Genomic DNA, 27,000 nt, shown 5'->3' on the forward strand with positions numbered 1-27,000 from the left:
TTGCCAAAGGAGAGCACAGCACCTTGAGGGTTCACTACCAAGAGCCCATGGTGGGGTATGCGGGGGGGAATGGGGACTGCATGGGGAGCAATGGGGTTAGAGGGGGCCCATCAGCCGATCAGGGCAGTTTGGGGTGAGCTTGCTCCTGCGGATTTCTGACACCCTTGATCCTGCATTGGACAATCAGGAGCCCAAGGGTTACTTATCGCTGCTGGCAGGGACTGAGGAGAGCCTGGGACCGGATCCAGCCCCCCTGTTAAAGGGACTCCTGCTCTGTGGTTACCTATGAACCTGATGGCCGCTTGTCTAAGTGGAGTCTGTGGGTTCTCCAGAAAGGCCATGGTCTGGCACAGAAAGTTGTTGGCTCTCCCCTTGTAGCGTGTCAGCTAGGACCAGAACAAGGGAGCACAAGGTTATTAAAGGCCTTTCCGTCCCGCAGGCCGGGTTCCAGGTGTGTGGAGCGCATGTCCTGTTTTCACCCCTCTTTCCTGTGCCGGGGGGATCACGCAGAGGGACTACACCCAGGGCCAGGAGTGGTCCCAGGGCTGGGGCTCAGTGTGGGCACAGAGCCGGGCAATGGGGGGTGCCCTATCCACCGATTCCCCCGCTCCTACCACGAGGGCTGCGCAGTGAATGACCTGAGGGCTCCCTCACCAGGCAGTCACAGCTTTGCCAGGTATCCTTGCGCTGGATGAAGCCACCAAGCTGGTGCCACTTCAGGAATTCTGCCGCACTGCTGAGGGTGTCCCAACACACCTGCAAAACAAGTGGGGCCAGGGCGAGCCGGCCACGGTTACGGGAGCTGGAAGCCACTAGCCTCGTTACCCGGAGGCGGGGAGACCGTGCATGCTGAACGCTTCCCGGCCCCAGGTTGCTTGCGGAAGGGCGGTGGTGTGGCTAAGGCAATAGCTGGAGACCTGACTCAATTCCCAGCTCTCCCTGCAGGAACTCAGGCAAGTTGCTTAGGCCCAGGGCTGCAAAGGGATTTAGGTGCCTAATGCCTATGGGTGATCAATACTTTTGAGGCGCTAGGCCTCATGCTGTGCCTCAGTTCCCCACCTCATGGTGGGTAGGAGGGTGAATTCATTAGTGCTGGTGGCATTTGGCTCCCAAGTGATGGTGGCCATGAGCACTAGCATGTGCAGAGACACCTGGGGCGGGGGGGGGGGGGGGCGGCTTGGGCATCTCATGTCTAGTACGGGCTGTACGGGCCGCTTGGCCAAGGGCACACTGGGTCCTGCGCACCATCTGGAGACTGGGTAGCCCTGCTCCTGGTAGGGGCCATGGCCAGGGTTGTGCTCTTCCCACCAGCACAGCCAGGGAATGTGCGGAGGCCAGTGGCTGTAGGAGTGGTGAGGCGACCCCTCCCCCCACCCAATCTCTCAGCCTGGCTGCAGGGGGGGAGTGTTGGGCTCAGAGGATGCAGGGAAGACTCAGCAGTTGGGTGGGGCGCCATGGTCATGGCGCTACTGCACTCAACGTTCAAGTGATTTTGAGCGCCTGACTGTCACAGCACTGAGCACCTGCCCTCTGTCAGCGAGACCCTTTAAAGAGGGGGTGTCACATGCTGCCCCCTCAAAACAAATTACTGGTCACTCTGTAACGGTATCCGCTGCAGGCTCCAGCTCGTGGCCTCACCTGGGACACGTTGGGACGCTCATCATGCACGAGGAGGAGCAGCGGGACCAGGCTCTGGAGCACATGCGCCTTCATCCGCCTCCTGTCGAGCCCCCTTACAAGCTCCAGCAGGTGTTTAAAGAGGGTGATGGAGAGCACCCGGAGCCTGCTGGACACCTGCAAGAGACGACGTGGGGAGGAGACGCTGTGACAGTCATTCTCACCCAGCGGGGCGAGTGCTCACTGTGCCAGAGATGTCTGCCCTGCAGGGGGTATTGGTAACTCACCCCCAGCCATACAGCCACAGCTGGGGCCAGTCTCATGGGCATAGCGCCATTGACGGCAATAGAGATGCAGATTTTCACCAGTTGAGGGGCTGGCCTGGTAACTTCTTGGCCAGGGAGAGCAGTAAGGTGGGGTGAGACTGCCCCTGGACTCTCACAGCCAGCTCTGGGCACACTGACATCAGCACACACCTGTGTCAGCCAAGGGGGAATGCTCAGGGCAGAGCAGCGCCAGGACAGGGGCGGCAGAGAGGGAGTGATGAGGAAAGATTCAAAGAGCGAAGGAGGGGGTGTCGTTTGTCCTCCCGCTTTGCGGGCCCAGCTCACACTGCTGTTGACCCACAGCGGCCCTCTAGCCAGGCCAAGGGGGCCAAGCGTGGGGGGCAAATTCCTACACTGGTGTTTGTTCAAGCCACGCACAGGGACCTGGGGTGGATTTAACCCAGGGCCAAGGAGTGGTAAATGTGCAGGAGTTCCCAGATAGGGGGCCTTGGAAGCCATGACTGGAAGCCACCCAGCCTCCAGGGGCTCGGAGTGGGCTGAGGGTTGCCCCACTCCTGTGCATGGGTTTCTTGTTAAATCAGAGCCAGGCCCGCTTGGTCACATGGTGCTGCTGGGCCCCCGCCCTGCATGGCTGCTGGCAGAGCTGAACCAGTCCAGTGACCAGGGAGGCTGGGCGAGCTGTGCCAAGCAGGGAGAACCAGGAGCAATAGCTGGATGCTGTAGGGAGGGGCCACTGCTTTCTGGGAGGTGAGGCTGAGGGGGCAGCCTGGGGACGGGGTGACTTGAGCTGTTCTGGGAGTGGCTGAACCTTTAAACGGTGACCCCAATCAGCAGTTACATGTCACCTCCGGGCACCAGGTTCTAGACAAGGCAGTTCTCTGCGTGACATCTGTTGTAAAAGTGTTCATAAGTTCACCTCACCTCAGTCCCTGGAAAAATCATGGAGCAGGTCCTCAAGGAATCAATTATGAAACACTTAGAGGAGAGGAAAGTGATCAGGAACAGTCAGCATGGATTCACCAAGGGGAAGTCGTGCCTGACTAACCTAATTGCCTTCTATGAGGAGATAACTGGCTCTGTGGATGAGGGGAAAGCAGTGGATGTGTTATTCCTTGACTTTAGCAAAGCTTTTGATACGGTCTCCCACAGTATTCTTGCCGCCAAGTTAAAGAAGTATGGGCTGGATGAATGGACTGTAAGGTGGATAGAAAGCTGGCTAGATCGTCAGGCTCAAGGGATAGTGATCAATGGCTCCATGTCTAGTTGGCAGCCGGTTTCAAGCGGAGTGCCCTAAGGGTCGGTCCTGGGGCCAGTTTTGTTTAATATCTTTATTAATGATCTGGAGGATGGTGTGGACTGCACTCTCAGCAAGTTTGCAGATGACACTAAACTGGGAGGCGTGGTAGATACGCTGGAGGGTAGGGATCAGATACAGAGGGACCTAGACAGATTGGAGGATTGGGCCAAAAGAAACCTGATGAGGTTCAACAAGGACAAGTGCAGAGTCCTGCACTTAGGATGGAAGAATCCTATGCACTGCTACAGACTAGGGACCGAATGGCTAGGTAGCAGTTCTGCAGAAAAGGACCTAGGGGTCACAGTGGACGAGAAGCTGGATATGAGTCAACAGTGTGCTCTTGTTGCCAAGAAGGCTAATGGCATTTTGGGTTGTATAAGTAGGAGCATTGCCAGCAGATCGAGGGATGTGATCATTCCCCTTTATGCGACATTGGTGAGGCCTCATCTGGAGTACTGTGTCCAGTTTTGGGCCCCACACTACAAGAAGGATGTGGAAATATTGGAAAGAGTCCAGCGGAGGGCAACAAAAATGATTAGGGGTCTGGAGCACATGACTTATGAGGAGAGGCTGAGGGAACTGGGATTGTTTATTCTCCAGAAGAGAAGAATGAGGGGGGGGATTTGATAGCTGCTTTCAACTACCTGAAGGGGGGTTCCAAAGAGGATGGAGCTCGGCTGTTCTCAGTGGTGGCAGTTGACAGAACAAGGAGCAATGGTCTCAAATTGCAGTGGAGGAGGTCTAGGTTGGATATTAGGAAACACTATTTCACTAGGAGGGTGGTGAAGCACTGGAATGCTTTACCTAGGGATGTGGTGGAATCTCCTTCCTTGGAGGTTTTTAAGGCCCGGGTTGACAAAGCCCTGGCTGGGATGATTTAGTTGGGAATTGGTCCTGCTTTGAGCAGAGGGTTGGACTAGATGACCTCCTGAGGTCCCTTCCAATCCTGATATTCTATGATTCTATGATTCTTTTAGCCTGTTTATCTGATTTGGCTGCGCTCTTCCTGTCTGGCCACTTCGTAGTAGGTTCTTGGAACAGTAGTTCTGAGTTGTCTTTCCATGAGGAGTTGTGCTAGACTAGATGCAGGAGCTGCTGTTGGTGTTGATCTGTAATTCAGAGGAGCAAGGAATGGATCTTCCTGCTGTCAGATGTTTTTGGCTGTCTGCGCAGCTCTCTCAGCCTCTCCATTCGCTTGTGAGTAATTTGGGCTGCCAGTGATATGAGCAAAATCATATTTCATTCAGACTGACTTAAATTCTGCTGCAGTGAATTGTGGGACATTGTCCATCACTAGTTGTTCTGGATACAGAAATGAGCAAACGTACACTTCAGTTTCTCAATAACACTGCAACATGTTATGTCTTTCAAGTACATTATTTCTATATAGCTGGAAATGTAGTCCACAATGACCTGGCAATGATGTCCTCTGAATTCACAAAAATCTGCAGCTAGTCTTTCCCAGTTCTCTCTCTTGTAGAGGTGGTTGTTCACTGGTTCAGCATTGCCTCTTAAGTTGATTTGGACTAGATCACCTTTCAAAAGCCCAATAGCATCAGATCCTCAAGTTCTTCCATCTTTCTCACTAGGCCCATCATGGCTGCTACACTGCAGCTGAGAAGGTTGTTGGTCTTTGATCTCATATACACGGAACGCAAAGCTTTTGTCTTTGTAAATTGGTTCGGTGCCCATGCAGTTCAAAATCCCTTGAGGGAGGGTCAGAGCTGTGTGACATCAGCTCTCGAGTCAACTTTAAAGTCAATAGTCTTGCTTTGAATATTCAATGTCACTCTCCAGGCGGGCGCCATGTCATCACAAGTGATAGATCCCAGAATCAATGGGTCTTGATTGTCTGCAATATGAGTCAACTCCCTGACTGCTTCAGTGCAACGAACAGCTGCAAAATGTCCATATTTCAGGCATTTATTACAGCATGCGCCTCTGGCTGGACATGTATCATCCCTTGGGATATGACTTTTCCACACCTTGTGCATGTAGACTGGCATTTGTCCCTCTTAGCCTGCGAATTCTCTCTCCTTACCTCAGGGATTTTATGAGAAAGACTTTTAACACTTAAGTGTCTGTTTGTAGCTTTTAAGCTAGTTGCAGGTTTTTCAATTTGCTTTTGCCTGTTGTTTGACTAATTCTGACTCTTGCTAGCTGTATAGCTGTGGGTAGAGTTAAATCTCTCTTCGGCGGTAGCTACTGTGAAAGGTTTTTAGCAGTGTTGTTATAGCTGTGACAGTCCCAGGATATTAGAGGTAGGTGAGGGAATATCATTTAGACCTCACCTGGCTTGTCTCTATGAAAGGTTTTTATCTTTTAACCCAATAACCAGCCTGTTTCTGAAATTTTCATGTTTTACATTCCCCAAATCACAGTTTTCAGCCAGGGGATGCAGAGGTCTTCTAAAACTTTCAACATTTTCCCCTGGTTCTTGAATTCTTTGCTGAAAACATGCTCTTTAATAAACCACATTTCCCTCGGTTATAAAGTGTGCATCAATCTTAACCACAACCCTTGCATAGTTGTCTTTGTGATGGTCTTCAGTAAAGTCAAAGGAGGTAAAGATATGCTCTGCGTGCTTCTCCATAGCCTAAATTAAAGTCAATACCTGTATATCCCCAGTTCCTTTGTGCAGCTTGTTTGCAATGCAAAATCGTGCCAAACATTGTTTCCAGTCTGTCCATTGTGAAGGGTTATGAAAGGTGACGTTCTCTGGGGAATCAGAGTGGGGCATGTTGATGAGGTCCTGCAAACTTCGTTGCTGTTCCTTCTGTCTGCAACCTGTGTTGCTGTTTTCCTTTGGTTTCTGTTCTTAGTTTACTCCTGACACCATATCATGTTCTGCACCAGATATGTACTGCCTACAGAGCTTGTTTACACACACCAGATGGACAGTGCTTAATTTGTAATGAAAGAGGTGCTGGGGCTCAAGCAATTTTTTTACAATCATAACTGATGCAGCAAGCCCAGAGGTGCCAGGGCTAAGCCCTGGCAAAAGTTGAGCACTGCAGATGGGTTCATCATAAGAACCGTTAATGCTCTGCTGGATACAGCTGAGGTTCATTTAAATAAGGTATTTTACAGAGCGTCACCTAGTAGTCGAACAGTATCATACAGGGTAACATGCCATTACACAGGTAGCCTGGCTTGTTTGCTAGACTCCATCCCATGTTAATCTTACTAGCCAGCTGCTCCTGCCCCCGGTGTCAGCTCAGAGCAGCCGGGCAGGCTCTGCACAAAACTTATGGGAGCGGTCTGGGGGCATCAGAGCTGCACTGCAGTGGCCATAGGCAGATGTTGAATTGGCACCTCGCTGGTCTTCCCTCCAGTTGTTGAGGCCTATTTGCCTTTCCCTGGTGATGGGCGTTGTGTTCATTAACGCTATTTGGATTTAACACCCCCCCCCATAAAGAACCTGTTCTGATCCCCCCGGGCCCGAGAGGGGTTTGGTTTAAAGGGCTCGCACCAGGGCGAGATCCTGCAGCTGGGGTCCAGGAGACCCTGGGAACAGCTTGAGCCGGGCCTGTGCCACTACTAAATAAAGAGCGGCAGGGTCCCAGCAAAGTTCGGCAGGGCTGAGGGTAGTATTTAGTGTTGTGAAAGCTGGGGAGGTGGGTGGACGCTCCAGGAGCCCCCACTGGGGGTTACCCCTAGAAGGCAGTAATGGATGGGCCCCTTTCTCCTGCCCACTTGCTGGATCTCACCATCCAGTGGGGGACTGGACATCAGTCTGGTGAACGTGTCGGCGGGGGCTAGTTTGTGGTTATGAAAGGCCTGGGGAGAACTAGGCCCTCCTTTGACGCTGCGCTGCCATGAGAACGAAGGGGAGAGGAAAGGGTGGTAGCTGCAGAACCTACAAATGGAGCCGTTTCCTTATGGAGCTCCCAGGCCAGCTGTGGGATTCCTGGCCAGGGAGAGGAGGGGCAGGATTTTCACCAGGGTACCATCACTTGTCACCCTGGAAGCCAGCAAGAGCATTGCAGCACCCTGTGCTGCAGAGGCCCCCTCACTGCATGCAGACTCAGGAATGCATGTCCTTCCACAAGGGGAGCCTTGTCCCCAGGCTGCCCTGATCTTTGTCAGCAGGCCTGCAGGACACAAGGGTTCCCATCCTTTCTGCCATACGCTCTGAAGGAGAGTGAGGTAGCAGAGGAAGGCGGGAATGGGCTCACATCATTTACAACAATCCTTTTTCTGGCTAGGACCATACACAGGCCCTGCTAGCCCACCCGCCAGCCCCCATTCACAGGTCCGCAGTTTGAACGGTCTCCTATGGGCCACCAGGCCTTACATCATCAATGAAAGGCAGGAGTTTCTCAGCCACTTGCACAGCCGCGCGGCTGGCGCTCTGCCTGTCCATGCTGGCAAGGATGTTTTTCAGCACGGTGATGGCCTCGGCGATGATGTCCCTGTCTACCTCCTGTAGTTGCTCCAGGACCTCTGGCAGCAGATGCTGGAGTTTCCCCACCTGCGTGAAATGAGGAGCTGCTTTACAAAACACCCTCCAGTGACCCACAAGCCATTTCCAAAACAACGTCCACCTCCCCTGCAGATAGAAGCATGGGAACTAAGGGGGTGCTGCAGCACTCCCAGGTTTTACACGGGGCTCTGCTCCTGGCCCCGCTCACAGGGTCCCAGCTGCCAGCCCTGCGCCAACCCCCATCTGTGGCCCCAGCCTCGGTCCCCTTGCTCCATCCACCTCCCCCGCCCCCGGCTCCTGGAGCCATGGCCCTGCTCCTGAGCCCAGCTCTAGGGGTGGCAGGGGGTGTGGGCAGGGGTAAGGTGGGGTGCAGCACCTCCACTATAAAAAGTCTTCCAGCGCCCCTGCCTCCAGGTGACATGTTAGAACCTCAAAGCCTTTGCACAGCCAGCTAGGATCACGGGCAGCAGGCCCGGCTACCTGCAATATAAGCAGCTGCTTCCTTGTACCCCAGATCTCAGGGGATGGTATTTATTAGCGGGTATCATCTGTGGAAAGTTCTCTGCACAACACATTGACCCCAAATAAATCAAGTCTATTATTGTTATAGGGGTTCAAATAGCACCTCGAGGGCCTATCTGCAATCAGGGCTTGTGCTGGGGGATTTCCAGGCACAGTAAGAGACGTCCCCTGCCCTAGAGCTTACAGGCTAGGCACACAAAGGAAGGATTTCTATCCCCATTGTACAGACATGGAACTCAGGCACAGAGAGGCTACGTGACTCGCCCATGGTCACCCAGAGAGTCTGGAAGAGCCAGGAACCGAACCTGGGTTCTCCCGAGTCCCTGTCCTTACAGCCCAGCCTAGAGGAGGGAGCCAATTTTGCACACGAGTTCTAGGGTTGGTCTGTTACTAAAAGCCAGATTCAATCATTTCTGTATTTGGTTTTTGAACCTTTCAAAGACAGCCCCACAAAACATTTTTGGAGAGGGTCCAGAGAAGAGCTTGAGAACATGACCTATGAAGGAAGGCTGAAAGAATTGTGTTTGTTTAGTTTGAAAAAGAGAAGACTGAGAGGGGACATGATAGCAGTTTTCAGGTATCTAAAAGGGTGTCATAAGGAGGAGGGAGAAAACTTGTTCACCTTAGTCTCTAAGGATAGACCAAGAAGCAATGGGCTTAAACTGCAGCAAGGGAGGTTTAGGTTGGACATTAGGAAAAAATTCCTAACTGTCAGGGTGGTTAAACACTGGAATAAATTGCCTAGGGAGGTTGTGGAATCTCCATCTCTGGAGGTATTTAAGAGTAGGTTAGATAACTGTCTATCAGGGATGGTGTAGACAGTATTTGGTCCTGCCATGAGGGCAGGGGACTGGACTCGATGACTTCTCGAGGTCCCTTCCAGTCCTAGAATCTATGAATCTATGAAAATCTCAACCGGCATCAGGGAAAAAATGTGTGAAATACAGGCTAACCGGTTCCGGAAGAAAAAATGAACCACAAGCAAGTGAAATGCAGGCTGAGGCGCATGGAACGATGGGAATGGTGTATGACAAAGAATTACAGTCACGCCCTCTCCATGTCTGATCGAATCGTAGTCCGGGTTTAATAAACCGGACTGACCCGCTATTCTCAGGGTAAGTAAATTATCATTAGTGAGAGTTGCCTTCAGATTGTCTCCTCTTTACCAGGCTGCCAGATCTGTGTATTTAAGCCCCAAGGGTTTTCTCTGCCTTCACTATACTGTGTGTATCAAACTTGTTATGAGATCTTAGCAGCAAAAGGCCCCTGTAGAGCTCTTCAGAGGAGCAAGTGCTGCGGGACAGAGCTGTGACATCAACAGTTAAAACCTATGAGGCTTTAAAAGGGGATTTGTAGGAAAAAATGGTTCCTAATTGAAGCGAAATGGCTCTGTCTGGGCGTCCCTGATCACTGGTGTCGCCAGCATTCCCTGGGGTCTAGAGTCCACAGCTCTGCTGCTAATCTAGTGCTAGGGTTCTTTGGATCACAGAGACCCCAGACACAATCAGGCCCGGCAGTGCCAGGTACTGCACACACCCAGAGACACACCCCGCAGGAGCCAGGCTTGGAGACTTGCCCAAGGTCACCAAGCAGGTCAGTGACAGAGCCAGGAATAGAAGCCAGGGCTCCTGACTCGAGGCCAGGGCCATGTCCCCATGGAAGGTTTCAATGACCCCAGCCCTGCAGCAGCTCCCTGCGGTTCTGGGTTTATCCCCCAGCCCTCCTCCCCTCTCACCTTCTCTGGGCACAGGGACAGGTTCAGGAGGCCTTTGAGCGCCAGCCAGCGCACCACAGTGTTGGGGTCTCTCAGCTGCCCACTCAACTGGTCCAGGATGGCGTCTTCCTGCTTATTGCCAAGGTCAGGGCACTGGAGGAGCTAACACACCAACAGCGAAACAAGCTAGAGAACGGGGCTGGACCCTCACGACTCATCTCTGCCAAGGGGCCCTTAGCTCCACCTGCCACGGGCACAGCCTGCGCTGTACGCCGGGCACCGCGATTGGTCACCGTGTGTGCCCCACTGAAACGCTGCTAGCGCAACGGGCCCTCGAGGCTCCAGCCGAGATCAAGGCCTACCCTGCTCCCTCACTAAGGCTCAGCTGCATGCGGAGCAGGGAGGGAGGGGGCTGCAGCCTTGTGTTCCAAAGGGCCGCCCGGTCTACGGGGGGCAGGTGAATTGGCCGTGGATGGGCCCGGCCTGCGCATGGCATACGGACGTCAGAGGGGGCTTCAGGGCCGAGGTCACACAAGGGACCATTCTATGGAGCTGAGCCTTGGGGAACAAGAGACACCCGACCCTGGGCTTTGCTCCAGCCCCGCAACACCAGCTGGGGCCGGTAACAATGTCCAGAGTCAGTGACTCCACCCCTAGGGCTTTAGGAGCTTTCCCTGCCCCTGGTCACCCACCCACCCCCAGAGCCACCTACTCCTCTCCTGGCCATAGGCATGGGCGGCGAGTTCTATGGGCCCCCGGTGCCTGGGCACCATGGGCCTCGGCCCCGCCTTCTGCCCCCACGTCTCCCGGGCCATTTAAAAGAGCCCGGGGCCCCCACTCACCACCCGCAGTGCAGCGGAGCTGAGCGGCTTCCTGCCTGCTTGCTCCACATGGCTGCCGGCCCCTCCCTGCGGCCCCTGAGTGGGGTGGGTCTGTGTCCCACTGTCACGGAGTGTGGGGGAGTCAGGGCCCCGCACTCCCCACTTCCTGTGATTCACCGTGACTCTCACCAGCCAGTAAAACAGAAGGTTTATTAGATGACAGGAACACAGTCCCAAGCAGGGCTTGTAAGTACAACCAGGACCCCTTCAGCCAGGTCCCTCTGGGGGGCAAGGATCTTAGACCCCAGACTTGGGGTTCCCTGCCTCTTCCCACCCAGCCCAAAACTGAAACCAAAACCCCTCCTGCAGGCTCTCTCCTCCTCCTTCTCTCCCCCTCTCCCTTTGTCCAGTTTCCAGGGCAAAGGTGTCGACTTGCCCCACCCCCCTTCCTGGCTCAGGTTAACAGGCTCAGGTACTGTCCCTCACCTAAAGTCATCCCCTGCTCTCCCATCCCCCATGCAGACAGTCCAGTAAAACTAACCGACATATCCAGGTCAATCCACCCCGCTCCCTACTGCGTCACACCCACCCCAAGCGCCCCTGCAGCCAGTAGGAAGCTGCGCGGGCAGTGCCTGGGGGTAGCAGCACACGGAGGCCCCCAGGCCCGCCCTGCCTAGGAGCCCCAGGTAAGCGCCGCACCCTCCCAACTCCTCCCAGAGCCTGCACCCCCACCCCTTTCCCACACCCCACTCCGGCCCCCAAACTCCTCCCAGAGCCTGCACCCCTCACCCCTTCCTGCACCCCCACCTTCTGCCCCAGCCTGGAGCCTGCACCCAGCACCCAAACTCCATCCCAGAGCCTGCACCGCAGGCCCCTTCCCCCACCCAAACTCCCTCCCAGGGCCCAACCTCTCACCCCTCCTGCACCCCAATCCCCTACCCCAGCCCAGTGCCTGTACCCCAGACCTCCTCCCCCCGCCCAAACTCCCTCCCAGAGACTTAGACAGGTGGGAGGCAATTTGGAGGGGCGGGCTCTGCTGGTCACCACCAACATTTCTACAAACCTGCCGCCCCTGGCCATAGGTCAGCCCCATGCCACAGTCACCGCTGGGCTAGGGCTGTTCTCACGACCCTCACCCGCCGGTGAGGCTCACCTGAATGAAGAACGCCATGGCCGGGATGTACCGCCTATCATCCCTGCAGTTGAGGATGGCCATCAGCTCCTGGAAAATCCAGCAACGCTCCTGGAAACTGACCGAAACCATGGCCCTGGCATGGGAAACACAAACACCACATCATTGAGGTGGGCAAGGACTGGTTCTCCATTTACAGATCTAACCAGACCAGTGCCACAGGACAGGGGATCCCGGGTGACTAGTCACGTGCAGCTGGCATGGACAAGTTCCTGCTGGCTTAAAATGCCCAGCAGCCTAACTGCTAGAGACCCAGACCCTTAATCACTCTACAGGGAGCCCTTCCACGAGGCCAAGCTCCGAGCACGCAGCGCTGGGCTGTGTGACCAAGTGGGACCGTTCTTAATGTCTCCTCTGAATACTGTGTGGGTGCCTCAGTTTCCCCTATGCATTTCTTAAGTCTCCAGTGTGCATAAATGGCTGACAATCTGTCTCCTAGCAACAAATGGCCAGGGCCCTTCCCCCCTTGCAAGGGGATAGCTAAAGGTGAACAAAGATCAGGTGACCTCCTGGCCCAGGAAAGAGACAAAGGCCAGAAAGGAGGGGCTGGAGGGGGGTTTCAGTTGGGAGCTGGCTGGGGACGGGAAGTGAGTGCGGACGGAGTTGTCTGCCTCGCTGGGCCCCAGAATGGACCCGGCTGAGGGGTCCCGTTTGCTGTACCTACAAGCTCTGTTTTAGACTGTGTTCCTGTCATCTAATAAACCTCTGTTTTACTGGCTGGCTAAGAGTCACGTCTGACTGCGAAGTGGGGGTGCGTGCAGGATCCTCTGGCTTCCTCAGGACCCCACTTGGGGGGACTCGCTGTGGGAAGCGCACGGAGGGGCATATGCTGAATGCTCCAAGGAGAGACCCAGGAAGGTGAAGCCGTGTGAGCTTCTTGCCCTGAAGACAGTCTGCTCCGAGGGAGAGGAGGCTCCCCAAAGTCCTGACTGGCTTTGTGGGGAGCAGTTCCAGAGCATTGCCCAGGGACTCCGTGATAGGCTGCAAGAGAACTGCAGACAAAGAAGAGCGTCGGTGGGCTCGGTGGCCTTTCTCATGTGCCCAGATATTGGGTGATGAGAGACAGAAGGTGGGTTAGGGAATATCTTAGATTGGTCTAAGACAAGTGTTAGAGCTTTCTGTGTTAGCGTCTCTCTCTCACACACAGATGCTGGGCCAGCCAAAGATATTCCCTCCCCCACCTTGTCTCTCTCATGTGCTGGGCCTGACAGGGCTACACCAACGCTGCAGACAGACATGACGGAGGCTGTCTTTGCCCAGCCACGCCTGCCAGAGCTACGCAGGAAGCGGTTTACGCCAGGCAGCGCAGGGTGGAGAAGTAGCCGACTGACCCCTCGGCCAACGGCACAGAGGCTGTGGCCTCTTCCACGCAGGCGATTGGGAGCCGCGTCTCACCCAGCGGGGAAGGCGATGTGGCCGTGTCCTGGGCCCAGGGACGGGAGATGCTACTGCGGTCAGTTCTGGGCAGCAGCCCCAGGGACAAGACACTCACCGGGCAAGCACCAAGACGCCTTTGTGGTGCATGTCGGCGTTCACGAGCATGCCCCAGCCACCCTGCTTGTGGATGAACGTGGTCTGGTCCCTGTAGCCAGCACATTGGAGCAAGGCTTGCATGGCATCCACCGCACACCTGCATGCAGAGCGAGCCTCTTGTTACTGAGCGAGCCCAGGCCAGGCCCTGCCGCGTGCCTGCGGGCGACGGTTCAGAACCGAGGTGGGGTGTCGGGCTGGTGGTACCTGACAGGGCTGAGGGGTGCGGGCGTGTCCTCCTGGTTATGCATGGACAGCTCCACTATGTATGTGATCTGGAATAGCAGGGCGATGGAGAGCTGAGGGAAGAGCTCCTTCACCTGCTGCCTGCAGTTCTGCTCCTTGAAGATCTCGTACAGGGCTCTGGTGGCCTGCAGCCAAGAACAGGAGACAGATGTCACTGCAGGGCCTTCGCCCTTCCCACGCTCCCCCGAGGCACCTAGAGAGGAGGGGTGGGCTGGGGGCTAAGGCCTGGGATGCTGGATTCAATTCCTAGCCTGTGTGACCTTGGCTAGAACCACAGAAGGGACTTCGGCTCAGCGTTGCCATGCCTAGCTTCATGTGCCCTGCTGCCCAGTGGACTCACAGCCCTGAGTTAAGTGCCCAGGCTCCATATACGCTCCAGAGGGAGAGTCAGTTGGGCCAATTGTTAAAGAGGGTAAACGGGATGGCCTGGGTAATTTCAGGCCTGTCAGCCTGACATCGATCCCAGGCAAGATAATGGAGCGGCTGGTACAAGATTAAATTAATAAAGAATTAAAGAAGATAATTTAATTAATGCAAATCAACATGGGTGTATGGAAAATATTTCCAGCCAAGATAATTGCGATCTGTTTTTCGATGAGATTACAAGTTTGGTAGAGAAAGGAAATAGCATTGGCATAATGTATGTAGACTTCTGTAAGGCGCTTGAGTTGGCGCCGCACTCCAGTTTGATCGGAATCCTAGAAGGATACAAAAGTAACGTGGCACACATGAATTGGTTATAAACTGGCTGACAGGTCTCAAAATGTAATTGTAAACTGGGAATCAGCATTGCACTGGTGTGTTTCCAGTGTGGTCCCCGCAGGGATCGGGTCTTGGCCCTACGCGATTTAACATTTTTATCAATGACCTGGAAGAAAACATAAAATCATCACTGATAAAATTTGCAGCTGACACAAGAATTGGGTGAGTGGTAAATAATGAAGAGGACAAGTCACTGATACAGAGCGATCTGAATCGCTTGGTAAACTGGGGGGCAATCAAACAGTATGTGTTTTACTATGGCTCATTGTAAATGAATACATCTAGGAACAGGACGGGGGATTCTCTCCTGGGAAGCAGAGACTCTGAAAAGGGCCTGGGAGTCCTGGTGGATAATCAGCTGAACAGGAGCTCCCAGTGTGGCGCTGTGGCCAAAAGAGCTCATGTGATCCTGGGATAAATAAACAGAAGAATCTCGAGTGGGAGTATCTGGCACTGGTGCGACCCACTGCTGGGATCCTGGGTCCTGTTCCAGTGCCCACAATGCAAGAAGAATGTTGATAAATTGCAGAGGGTTCAGAGAAGAGTCGTGAGAATGATTAAAGGATTAGAAACCATGTCTTATAGTGATAGGGTGACCAGACAGCAAGTGTGAAAAATCAGGACGGGGGTTGGGGGGTAATAGGAGCCTATATAAGAAAAAGACCCTAAAATCAGGACTGTCCCTATAAAATCTGGTCACCCTACACAGTGAGAGACTCAAGAAGCTCGATCTATTCAGCTTAACAAAGAGAAGGTTGAGGGATGACTTGATTACTGTCTATAGGTATTTCCCTGGGGAACAAATATTTAGTAATTGGCTTTTCAGTCTAGCAGAGAAAGGTCTAACATGATCCAGTGGCTGGAAGTTGAAGGTAGACATTCAGATTGGAAATAAGGCATACACGTCACAGTGAGAGTAATTAATCATTGGAACAATTTACCCAGGGTGGTGATAGATTCTCCATCACTGACCATTTTTGAATCACGATGGGATGTTTTTCTTCAAAGACCTGCTCTAGGAATGATCTGGGGGCAGTTCTCTGGCCTGTGTCATGCAGGGGATCTGACTAGATGATCACAGAGGTCCCTTCTGGCCTTGAAATCTATGAAGCTAAGAGTGGGGAGCTGCCTAAACCAGCCAATAGGAAATGCTGAGGAGAGGGGTGTGGCCTAAGCCCCACCCCCAAAGGGAATTCGGTATCTATCTCTACTTGGGAACACTTAAATAGTCATTGGAGCAGAGTTTAGACCCCGGGTCTCCCAGTTGGGTGCCCTAACCACTCGGCTAGAGACAGTGGTGTAGTCCAAAATTGGAAGGTACTGGAATGCCACTAAAATATTGATTTTCATAAACATGAATTATACAAATTCACATTTTATTTGTCTACTGAATTTCTGGTACAGTAATACTTGGCTAAACCAGGCATGGCTGGAGACAGGCTGGCTGTCCAAAATAACAAGGTATTGGATTTTCTTTTTTTTAATTGTGTACACAGGGGTCGGCAACATTTGGCACGCGGCTCGCCAGGGTAAGCACCCTGGCAGGCCAGGCAAGTTTATTTACCTGCTGACGCAGCAGGTTCGGCCGATTGCGGCCCCCACTCGCTGCGGTTCGCCATCCCGGGCCAATGGGGGCGGCGAGAAACCGCGGCCAGCACATCCCTCGCCCGCGCCGCGTCAGCAGGTAAATAAACTGGCCTGGCCCGCCAGGGTGCTTACCCTGGCGAGCCGCGTGCCAAACGTTGCCGACCCCTGGTATACACGCGCGCACACACACACACACACACACACACACACACACACCTATAGTAGCTATTCAATTCATTTTAACTGTTGAAATCATTATGCTGAAATGCCATTAATGTGTACACAACACACTATGTAAAAGATCTAAATCTAGACAGTACAGTGAGAAAAACCCAATGAATGCGTAGCACGTTTTCTTTTTACTTTAGCCTATAGGCTAATGAAAATACAAAATAAATCATGCGGCTGCACTATAGACATTACTCTATCAGGCGGAAATAATAAACGTTTATTTTAAATTGAAACTAGCTAGTAGGTTACACAAGTAACACAAAATACATCAAGGCATAACAGGGGCTGAAGTAGCAAAGGCCTGCTGTAATGCATTTATCTAATTTCTACAAGTATTTCCACAAAGTGTCTTTCTCCATCTTGTAATTTATGTGTCTGTGAATCAGAGGGAGAACAAGGATGTCTGAGCCAAGTTCTGGCACAGCTGAGAGGATGCCACATGGAACATGAAGGGCCACGGAGCTTGCTAAACATGAGCAATGACATATGCGGAATAAGCCGCTTGCTACATTTGCCATTCACAATCATAGTCATGTGGCTAAATCCACGCTCACACTCAGCCGTGCTGCATGAAATCACACACGTGGAGCTGAACAGAGGTTTCAGCTGACCAGTATAGTCAAGAAAGTCACGCTAGGCATTGACTATTCCAAATCGGTTGCGCAGCTGCCCTACCTCCTTTTCACTTTATCTAAGAATAATGGGTCACTACAAAAAGTAATTTTCCCTCTGCTGATACTCACACCTTCTTCTTGTTCTTTCTTGGTCTCAGGTGACCGGCAGTAAAGCGTATACAGTTTGTCAAAGAATTCCAAGTGATTTACAGCTCTTACTTCACTTAACGTTTCAGCAGCTGCCAAATCCAACCTGTGATTCACACACTACCTCACTAGAACATTTGGGTACTTCTTCACAATACAGCTCGCTACGCCAGAGTTCTTCCGAAGCATAACACTAGCACCACCACTCGCAAATACTACAAGAGTAATTGTAATCAGAATTCGATTTATTGAGGCATTTCAGCTCACAATCTACAGTGCCTGAAGCCGTCTGACGTGGAAGTGCAATCAGATCAAGAAACATGAAGTGAGGATAATCATCCTTCAAAGTGTCACATTTTAAATAGATTCTAACTGTTGATTCATTGCTCAGAGTAGTTGATTCATCAACAGACATGGCTATCTTTCCGTCACTCTCCGGCATCTGAGCGCACATTCGTCATTTGCAAGGCTTTCGGTGCATTGCAGATGAGATAGGGTCTAGCATGTCTGTAGCACTGAATTGTGAACACAGACCGATACCAATATCTACACCATGCAGTATGTGGAATTCAGTTAAATCGGGACGATCCGAGTAGGGTCTGCCATGTTTAGCAATGTAATATGCCATTCGCTTTACCTGCACAGTTGTGTCAAGTTCTGATTTTGTCATGTTAACCACTTCATCTTCAAAAGTTGAGGTTTCTGCTTCTGTTGAAAGCTGTAAAGCTACCTGCAGTTGAATCTTTGTGTTCCTTTATCTTCATTGGCAGAGATGTTAATCTGGACTCTCAGCTAGGTCCATAAGGAGAAACAGAAAACTACCACCACCCTACTGCTATGGAGAGACCCTGATGAAACTTTGCTACCGTTAAGGCATCCAAGCTTACCATCATGGCAGGACAACCAAGGATAATCCCTCTTCTTCAGCATCCACTAACCAGAATTCATGCCAGCTGGTCTTTGGCTGTTGAAGGGTAATCTTCACAGTTCGTTCTCACTGCAATAGCCACCTCAGTGAACTCCATTACAGGAAGAGCTCTGTTTTTGTGTTTGGGTCTGCAGTCGAAGCACGGCTGCTACTGTCTTCGTCAGCACCTTTAGCCTTCTCAAAGAAGTAGTTAGGAAGAGAAGAATTTCCTAATGCTCTTTTCACTGCATCAGAGGACTGCTGGCTGTAACAGACAGTTGTGCCGGAGATGTGAATCATGTCATTTAGCTTGCCTACTATGTGCGTTCTGGCTCGATTACAATATTGTTGTCTGGTGTTGTTTCACATCTTTATTAATGACCTGGATGTAGATAGAGAGAGCAAACTGGTCAAGTTTGCAGATGACACAAAGCTAGGAGGAGTCACCAATACTTTAGAGGAAAGAGCTAAAATTACGAGGGATCATGGTAAATTGGAGGACCGGGCTATAGACAACAAAATGAAATTCACCAAAGACAAATGTGAGGTGCTACATTTAGAGAAGAAAAATCAAATGCACAGATACAGAATGGGGGATAACCAGCTTGGCCGTGGCACTTCTGAGAAGGATCTGGGAGCTGTGGTCGATCACAACCTCAGCATGAGTCAGCAATGCGATGCTGTTGCAAAAAAAGCAAATGCAATTTTAGGTTGCATTAACAGAGGTATAGCATGCAAGTTATGGGAGGCGATAGTACCGCTCTACTCAGCACTGGTTAGGCCTCAGCTGGAGGACAGTGTCCAGTTTTGGTCACCAATGTCTAGAAAGGATGTGGAGAAACTGTAATGGATCCAGAGGCGAGTAACAAAGATGATCAGAGGGACGGAACACAAGCCATACAAGCAAAGGCTGAAGGAACTGGCTATGTTTAGTTTGGAAAAGAGGAGATTAAGGGGGGACTTGATAACGGTCTTCAGATACTTGGAAGGCTGCCATAAAAAAAAGATGGAGAAAAGTTGTTCTCTCTTTCCACAGAGGGCAGGACAAGAGGCGATGGGGTCAAACTACAGCACAGCAGATGTAGATTAAACCTCAGGAAAAGCTTCCTAACGGTAAGAAGAGTAGGACGATGGGACAGACGCCTAGGGAGCTTGTGGAAACTCCTTCGCTGGAGGTTTTCAGAAGGAGGCTGGAGCCATCTGTCTGGGGTGGGTTAGACACAACAAGTCCTGCCTCGTGGCAGGGGGCTGGACGAGCTGACCCTGCGATCCCTTCTCACCCTGTGGTTCTAGGAGTGCTGCTGAATAGCACCAGGAGAGCGTTTCGGCGTGTTCCGGCTCGACTATAGCACTGGCTAGAGTCACGCTCTCTCTCTTCGGCCCAATGACTATACCCAGTGGGAGACTGAGAGACACCCTCAGGCAGTGATGGGGACACACGGCGCTCCTTCCCTTGCTTCAGGGGCTGATACTTACAGCCAAGGGGGCCTCTCTCTGAGAGACATGATGGTGGTGCAGCGGCTGTTCCCGCAGCGTGTTGAGCAGCTCCTTTAGGACCTTTTCTATGCTCTGGCAGTGGGATGCCAGCATCCGCCACATCTCCGCAGCAACGCTGCAAAGGGAGAGAGCCAACGGCACTTGGTCAGAGCCCCGCCAGCCTCCTGCACCACGCCCCCCCCGGCACCGGCACCCTGCTGGGACTCCTTGCACCAGCCAGCTCTTTGTTGCCCTCCCACTGCTGCTGGTGCAGGCTGCCTGGGGACCGGGTCTGAGTGTCAGCCCCAGGGGAGGCTGAGGGATGCCATACAGGGTTTTGCAGGCTGGCCTGTCTCCAGGGCAAGCCAGCCTGCAAAACCCTCCAGGAGAAGCAGCAGCTCTGCAGGGAGAAGGAGATCTCTGGAAGGTTCTGCACTCCCCTGTCCCTGGCAGCGGGACCAGTCCGGGGGACCCGGAGCGCAAGCGACGGCAGCCCCAGCCCCGTACCTGTCACATGACAGCGAGCAGCCCAGCAGGGTTCTGACCACCTCCTCGCTGTACTGGTTGCCCAGCATGAGAAGGGTCCTGAACAGCTCCTTCCGGGACAGCGGCTCGCTGATGGAGTCCAGGTTCTTGTAAATGCTCATCACAGCCTCCGACACCTGGAAGGGAAATGAGGAGATGGGGGCCTCGGCTTCCTCGCACTGCTATTGATCTGGGGTGCCAGGGACCTGCTGCACCTGAAAGCCATCTGCCCTCCCAGATCCTCTTTGCCAGCCCCAGACCTAGAGCACAGGACCAGTTCCCAGCCTATCGATTCATAGACTGCAAGGCCACAAGCGGCCATGGTGATCACCTAGACCAGGGGTCTCAAACTCAAATGACCACAAGGGCCACATGAGGACTAGTACATTGGCCCGAGGGCCGCATTACTGACACCTCCCCCCCGCCGCCCTCTGCCCCACCCCCACTCCACCCCTTCCATGAGGCCCCACCCCTGCCCCGCCTCTTCCGACCCCTTCCCTGCCCCCATTCCAACCCCTTCCCCGAAATCCCCACCCCAACTCCGCCCCCTCCCTGCCCCCAGGGAGGGCAGGAAGGGTGTGGGGTGTGGCAGGGGCTCAGGGCAGGGAGTTGGGGTGTGGGGTGCAGGAAGGGTGAGGGGTACTGCAGGGAGTCAGGGCAGGGGATTGGGGTGCAAGAGGGGTGCAGCAGGGGGCTCAGGGCAGTGGATTGGGGTGCAGGAGGAGTGCAAGGTTCGTCAGGCGGCTCAGGGAAGGGGGTTGGGGTGCAGGAGGGGTGTGGGGTGCGACAGGGGCTCAGGGCAGGGGGTCAGGGTGCGGCGGGGGCTCAGGGCAGTGGGTTGGGGTGCAGGAGGGCTGTGGCAGGGGGTCAAGGTGCAGGATGCGGCAAGGGCCTCAGGGCAGGGCGTTCGGCTGCAGGAGGAGTTCGGGGGGCGGGCTCTGGCCTGCCCTGCCCCGCCCCCGCGCTGCTCCGGGATGTATGTATTGCTGTTGCTTCAGGCACCGCCCCCAGCATCTCCCATTGGCCGGGAATGGGGAAACGCGGGCAATGGGAGCTGCTGGGGGCGGTGCCTGAAGCAACATCAACACACACAGCAATGTGCCCCCTCTTCCCCATGTTCCGGCCGCTTCCCGGCACGGCGCGGGGGCAGGGCAGGCAGGCAGGGAGTCTGCCCTGCCCCAGTGCACGTCGGGCCAGAGCCGCTCTAGGTAAACGCTGGGGGAGGGCAGGAGCGGGGGCTGCGAGGGGCTCGCGGGCTGCAGAAAATTACCTCGCGGGCCGCATGTGGCCCATGCGCCGTGTGTTTGAGACCCCTGACCTAGACTGACCCCCCCTCCCCCCCACATTGCACAAGCCAGAGACCTGCCCCCCAATAACACCTAGAGTCTCCCACGGATGGGCTCCCCCAGCAGGGTGTTCTCACTGCAGCTCTTACCCTCTCCAGCCTTGGGCCGGGGACCATCAGGATCTCATGCAGCATGTGCCTGGCCACCACCGAGTCATGGACGCTGGTATCTTTCATGCTATCAATAGCAGTGCAGAGGAAGTCCATGCGCTCGGATCCGTTGAAGTACTTCCCAAACATCTGAAACAAACCCGCCAGTGAAACCATTTTTGCTGCCCAGCGCGGTTCCAGTCAGTGGCCGAGCAGCCAGGACTGGCCCAGCCAGGAGTGCAGGCAAACCCCACTCTGCCGGGACAGGGCTGGGTTACTGCACCTGGGCAGCACAGTATCCAGTCAGCAATCAGGAACTGCCGTGCATGGCAGAGGCCAGCCGGGCAGTCCACGGGGGCACAATACTGCACAGCACGGATACACTCTCTAGTTCTCAGCAGGGGCTGGCACTGGTGCACAGATGCAATGATGCCTTTTGTTGCATTAATCTCTGGGGAAGCTCCCACCACGCCTGACAAGGAGCTGGGATCAGGTTTGGATGAGCCCCAGTGCATCTTGGGATGTGGCATGTAGGGAGGCATATTGGGCTGCATTAGTAGAAGCATTGCCAGCAGATTGAGGGAAGTGATTATTCCCCTCTATTCGGCACTGGTGAGTTCACATCCGGAGTATTGCATCCAGTTTTGGGCCTCCCACAAGAGAAAGGATGTGGACAAATCGGAGAGAGTCCAGCAGAGGGCAACGAAAATGATTAGGGGCCTGGGGCACATGACTTATGAGGAGAGACTGAGGGAACTGGGCTTATTTAGTCTGCAGAAGAGAAGAGTGAGGGGGGATTTGACAGCAGCCTTCAACTACCTGCAGGGGGTGGGGGGTTCCAAAGAGGATGGAGCTAGGCTGTTCTCAGTGGTGGCAGATGAGAGAACAAGGAGTAATGGTCTCAAGTTGCAGTGGGGAAGGTCTAGGTTGGATATTAGGAAAAATGATTTCACTAGGAGGGTGGGTGAAGCACTGGAATGGGTTATCTGGGGAGGTGGTGGAATCTCCATCCTTAGAGGTTTTTAAGGCCCGGCTTGACAAAGACCTGGCTGTGATGATTTAGTTGGGGTTGGTCCTGCTTTGAGCAGGGCGTTGGATTAGATGATCTCCTGAGGTCTATGATTCTATGAGGTAGAGTGGGCCATAGGCAGGGCTCTGACCCAGATGAATGGGCTCAGTCACACGCCTGGGTCTGTCCCTTCCCCCGACTCTTAGGGTGTTAATTTCTGACTCCTGATAACTCTGCGCACAACAATCCCGTGAAGCACTGACTGTACTTACCCATGTGATATCGCTGGTGTTGGTGAACAAGGTGTCCCAGGAGCCGTACAGGATTTGCTTGTCCTTGAGGAGCTGCCGATGCTCTTCACTGTTCGCCAGTGTCATAGCTATAAAGGGAAGGGTGTAACAGCTGACCTGTGTACAGTACTATAAAATCCCTCCTGGCCAGAGCCTCCAAAATCCTTTTCCCTGTAAAGGGTTAAGAAGCTCAGGTAACCTGGCTGGCATCTGACCCAAAGGACCAATAAGGGGACAAGATACTTTCAAATCTTGGCGGGGGGAAGGCTTTTGTTTGTGCTCTTTGTTTGGGAGTTCGTTCGCTCTTGGGACTGAGAGGGACCAGACATCAATCCAGGTTCTCCCCATCTTTCTAAACAAGTCTCTCATATTTCAAACTTGTAAGTAAAAAGCCAGGCAAGGCGTCTTAGTTTTACTTTGTTTTCTCAACTTGTAAATGTACCTTTTACTAGAGTGTTTATCTTTATTGCTATGCTTTGAACCTGAGGCTAGAGGGAGGTCCTCTGAGCTCTTTAAGTTTGATTACCCTGTAAAGTTATTTTCCATACTGATTTTACGGAGATGATTTTTACCTTTTTTCTTGAATTAAAAAGGTAATTAATTTCTTTTTAAGAACCTGATTGATTTTTCCTTGTTTTAAGATCCAAGGGGTTTGGATCTTGATCCACCAGGAGTTGGTGGGAGGAAGGAGGGGAATGGTTAATTTCTCCTTGTTTTAAGATCCAAGGGGTTTGGATCTGTATTCACCAGGGAATTGGTGAAGGTCTCTCAAGGCTATCCAGGGAAGGGAATTAGCTTTGGGATGGTGGCAGCGGACCAGACCTAAGCTGGTAGTTAAGCTTAGAAGTTTTCATGCAGGCCCCCACATTTGTACCCTAAAGTTCAGAGTGGGGAAGCAGCCTTGACAGCCACCATCATTGAGGCTGAGCCAGGGAGGGGAAACAGACAGCAGGCAATATAAATCAGATGTTCGGTTAGCAAATGGGAGTTTTGCAAGAAAGTTTAGAGAGGGTGTGTGAGAGACAAGTACATCTAACAACCATACTGTAAACTCAGGCCAATAACCCCCTCCCCAGAAACAAAACTAAACAAACTAACCCCCCTGGAAGAGTAAAAATAAACCAGGCAGAAGGGCAGCAGCAGCATGGGGCTCGCCAGTTGATTGCACTGAATGCAGCATGTATGATTACCAGCCCTATGGGCAGGTAGCATATGTGGGCATTTGGCCCAAGGAGCTACTGGCCCTCGGAGACCAGGAGGCCAGAGGGGCTGAACTGGTGGAGCCAAGGAAGGCAGCGAGGTACATAGAGGAGACTTTTAGGGACACAGTAGAGTGGTCCCACCCCCAGTCTGACAGCCTCTGTGCTGCTGAGGAGGGTGAAAGTTTCGGGGAAGGAGAACATCGAGCTAGAGCAGAGGGAGACGATCCCATAGTTGGGACCCACCTTCCAGATGAAGTCATGATGTCCTCTCAAATTGAGGTAGGAACCCCAGTTACAAAGAAAAGCCTGGTAATAATAATGGGGGATTCAATCAATAGACATATAAGCAGTTTGGTTTGTGATGGCTGGGAGAACCACATGGTAAATTGCCTGCCTGGTGCAAAGGTTGCAGCTCTCACGAGACATCCAGACAGACTTATGTGCCCTGTGGTATGTAACCTAGCGTTTAAATCGGCCTCTGTATGAGATAGCTAATGTGACAGTGAATTTTAAAAAAGTCTCCAGATGTGATCCCTGGTAAGCCTGACTTCAGTACCAGGCAAATTGTTGAAACTATAGGAAAGAACAGAATTGTCGGTGAACACAATTTGTTGGGGCAGAGTCAACATGGCTTTTGTAAAAGGAAATCATGCTTCACCAATCTACTAGAATTCTTTGAAGGGGTCAACAAGAATGTGGAGAAGGGTGATCCAGTAGATATAGTGTCCTTGGACTCCTTTGACAGGGTCCCTCACCAAAGGCTCTTAACCAAAGGAAGATGTCATGGGATAAGAGGGAAGGTTCTCTCATGGGTCAGTGGTTAAAAGATAGGAAGCAAAGGACAGGAATAAATGGTCAGTTTTCACAGTGCTGAGAGGTAAACAGCAGGGTCCCCCCCAAGGATCTGTGTTGAGACCAGTGTAGTTCAACATAGTCATAAATGATCCAGAAAAAGGGGTAACCAGTGAGGTGGCAAAATTTGCAGATGATACAAAATGACTCGAGATCGTTAAATCCAAAGCAGACTGCGAAGAGCTACAAAGGGATGTCACAAAACTGGGGGACTGGACAACAAAATGGCAGATGAAATTCAATGTTGATAAATGCAAAGTAATGCACATTGGAAATCATAATCCCAACTATATATACAAAATTATGGGGTTTAAATTACCACTCAAGAAAGGTTTCAGAGTAGCAGCCGTGTTAGTCTGTATCCGCAAAAAGAAGAACAGGAGTACTTGTGGCACCTTAGAGACTAACAAATTTATTAGAGCATAAGCTTTTGTGGACTACAGCCCACTTCTTCGGATGCAGAAAGAGATTTTGGAGTCATCGTAAATAGTTCTCTGAAAACATCCACTCAACGTGCAGTGGCAGTTAAAAAAGCAAACAGAATGTTGGGAACCATTAGGAAAGGGATAGATAATAAAACAGAAAAATATCATAATGTCTCTATATAAATCCATGGTGCGCCCACACCTTGAATACTGCGTGCAGTTCTGGTCGCCCCATCTCAAAACAGATATACCAGAACTGTAAAAGGTGCAGAGAAGGGCGACAAAAATGTTTAGGGGGATGGAACAGCTTCCATATGAGGAAGGATGAAAAAGACTGGGGGCAAGTCTACACTTCAAACACTGTATCGCCTGTCGGAGAATAACAGAGTTCTCACTCTTTTGGTTGGGTACAGCACACGCCGTAGCTGCACTGGCGCTGTAGCATTTAAGTGAAGATGTTCCTATGCCAACAAGCTCTTAATCCACCTCCCGGAGAGGCGCTAGCTAGGTCAGTGGGAGAGGTGCTCCTGCGACAGGGGTGTGGATTTTTCACACCCCTGAGCAATGTCGTTATAACAATATAGGTCTGTAGTATAGACCTGGGACCATTTAGTTTAGATAAGAGATGACTAACGGGGGATATGATAGAGGTCTATAAAATCATGACTGGTGTGAAGAAAGTGAATAGGAAAGTGTTATTTACCCCTGCACATAACACGAGAACTACGGGTCACTTTATGAAATGAATAGGCAGCAAGTTAAAAACGAACAGAAGAAGGTATCTCTGCACACAATGCACAGGCAACCTGTGGAAATTGTTGCCGTGGGATGTTGTGAAGGCTAAAAGTATAATTGGGTTCAAGATAATCAGGGCATGCAAACCCATACTCTGCATGTCCCTAAACCTCTGACTACCAGAAGCTGGGACTAGATGTCAGGGGATGGATCACTCAAAATTTCCCTGTTCAGTTCATTCCCTCTGAAGCATGAGGTACTGGCCACTATCAGAAGACACAATACTGGGCTAGATGAACCATTGGTCTGAGTCAGTATGTCCATTCTTATGTGAGTTATGAAGAGTAGCATATAGATAGGGGAAGCTAAAGACATCAGGGGAAACTCCATGGCTTGCAGGACTAAGGATAATAAGGAGGTTTTTTTAAAAAAGTGATTTAGGAACAAAAGAAATCTTAGCAGTGGTGTAGGCTCATTACTAGATGGAGACTCTTTAAAAGGTTGCAGAAAAGGCAGAAGTGTTCAAGAAATATGTTTTCCATGTTTGGAAACCCCATGTTAGTGTATTTAGGAAGGACAAGGGTCTCCATGGCTCTTACATTTTAGCTGCAGCATGAAGGAGTAGAGGTGGTAAAATGCCTCCATAGACGATCGGCAGATCTCCTGCTCCGGATGGCACAGAGTGACACACGCCACCAGCTGGCCCAGGACTCTGAACTCCTCCGCTTCCTGATGGAGAGAGGGCGCAAAGGGAGTCACTCGCCCCTGCAGGCCTAGCGCAGCGTGTCCCCCTGGCATTGCCCTAGCAATGGGTTAGAACTGGGGGAGGCAGAGCCCAGTGCAGAGAGACTGGGGACAAGGAGAGCAGGAGGAGCCGTGGGGCCCATCACCAGGGGCTGAGGAAAGCTCAGCAGGGACGGGGAAATCTGGTCAGCAAAGTCAGCAAACCTTGCTCCCGAGTGGGGACCCGGGTAACGAATGAACTAACGTCCAGTCTCCATCTCAAGGGCAAGCGCCTAATCCCAGCCCCTTCTCCCACCCCCCACCCTCCATTGACCTCAGGCCCAGGAGCTTGGGGTCACCTTGGACTCCTCTGCTCTGCATCCCGCCTCTCTCACTCCATCCTGGAGTTCCCCAGAGTCCTCCCTTCC

General features: G+C 52.4%; 1 protein-coding gene across 1 annotated transcript; it reads right to left on the minus strand.

The window, feature by feature from the left end:
* Nucleotides 1-283: 283 nt before the first annotated feature.
* Nucleotides 284-26,578, minus strand: LOC135979435 (maestro heat-like repeat-containing protein family member 7; the record flags this gene model as incomplete). The annotated part of the gene is made up of 13 exons (XM_065579797.1): nt 284-386; nt 655-756; nt 1,639-1,794; nt 7,499-7,675; nt 9,885-10,025; nt 11,838-11,952; nt 13,369-13,506; nt 13,614-13,777; nt 19,377-19,512; nt 19,884-20,038; nt 21,337-21,486; nt 22,618-22,724; nt 26,449-26,578. Coding segments are annotated over 13 exons (1,774 nt in total), but the record flags the coding sequence as incomplete, so codon positions are not given.
* Nucleotides 26,579-27,000: the final 422 nt, after the last annotated feature.

Source organism: Chrysemys picta, unplaced genomic scaffold (assembly GCF_011386835.1).
Source record: "Chrysemys picta bellii isolate R12L10 unplaced genomic scaffold, ASM1138683v2 scaf846, whole genome shotgun sequence".
Taxonomy (NCBI): domain Eukaryota; kingdom Metazoa; phylum Chordata; order Testudines; family Emydidae; genus Chrysemys; species Chrysemys picta.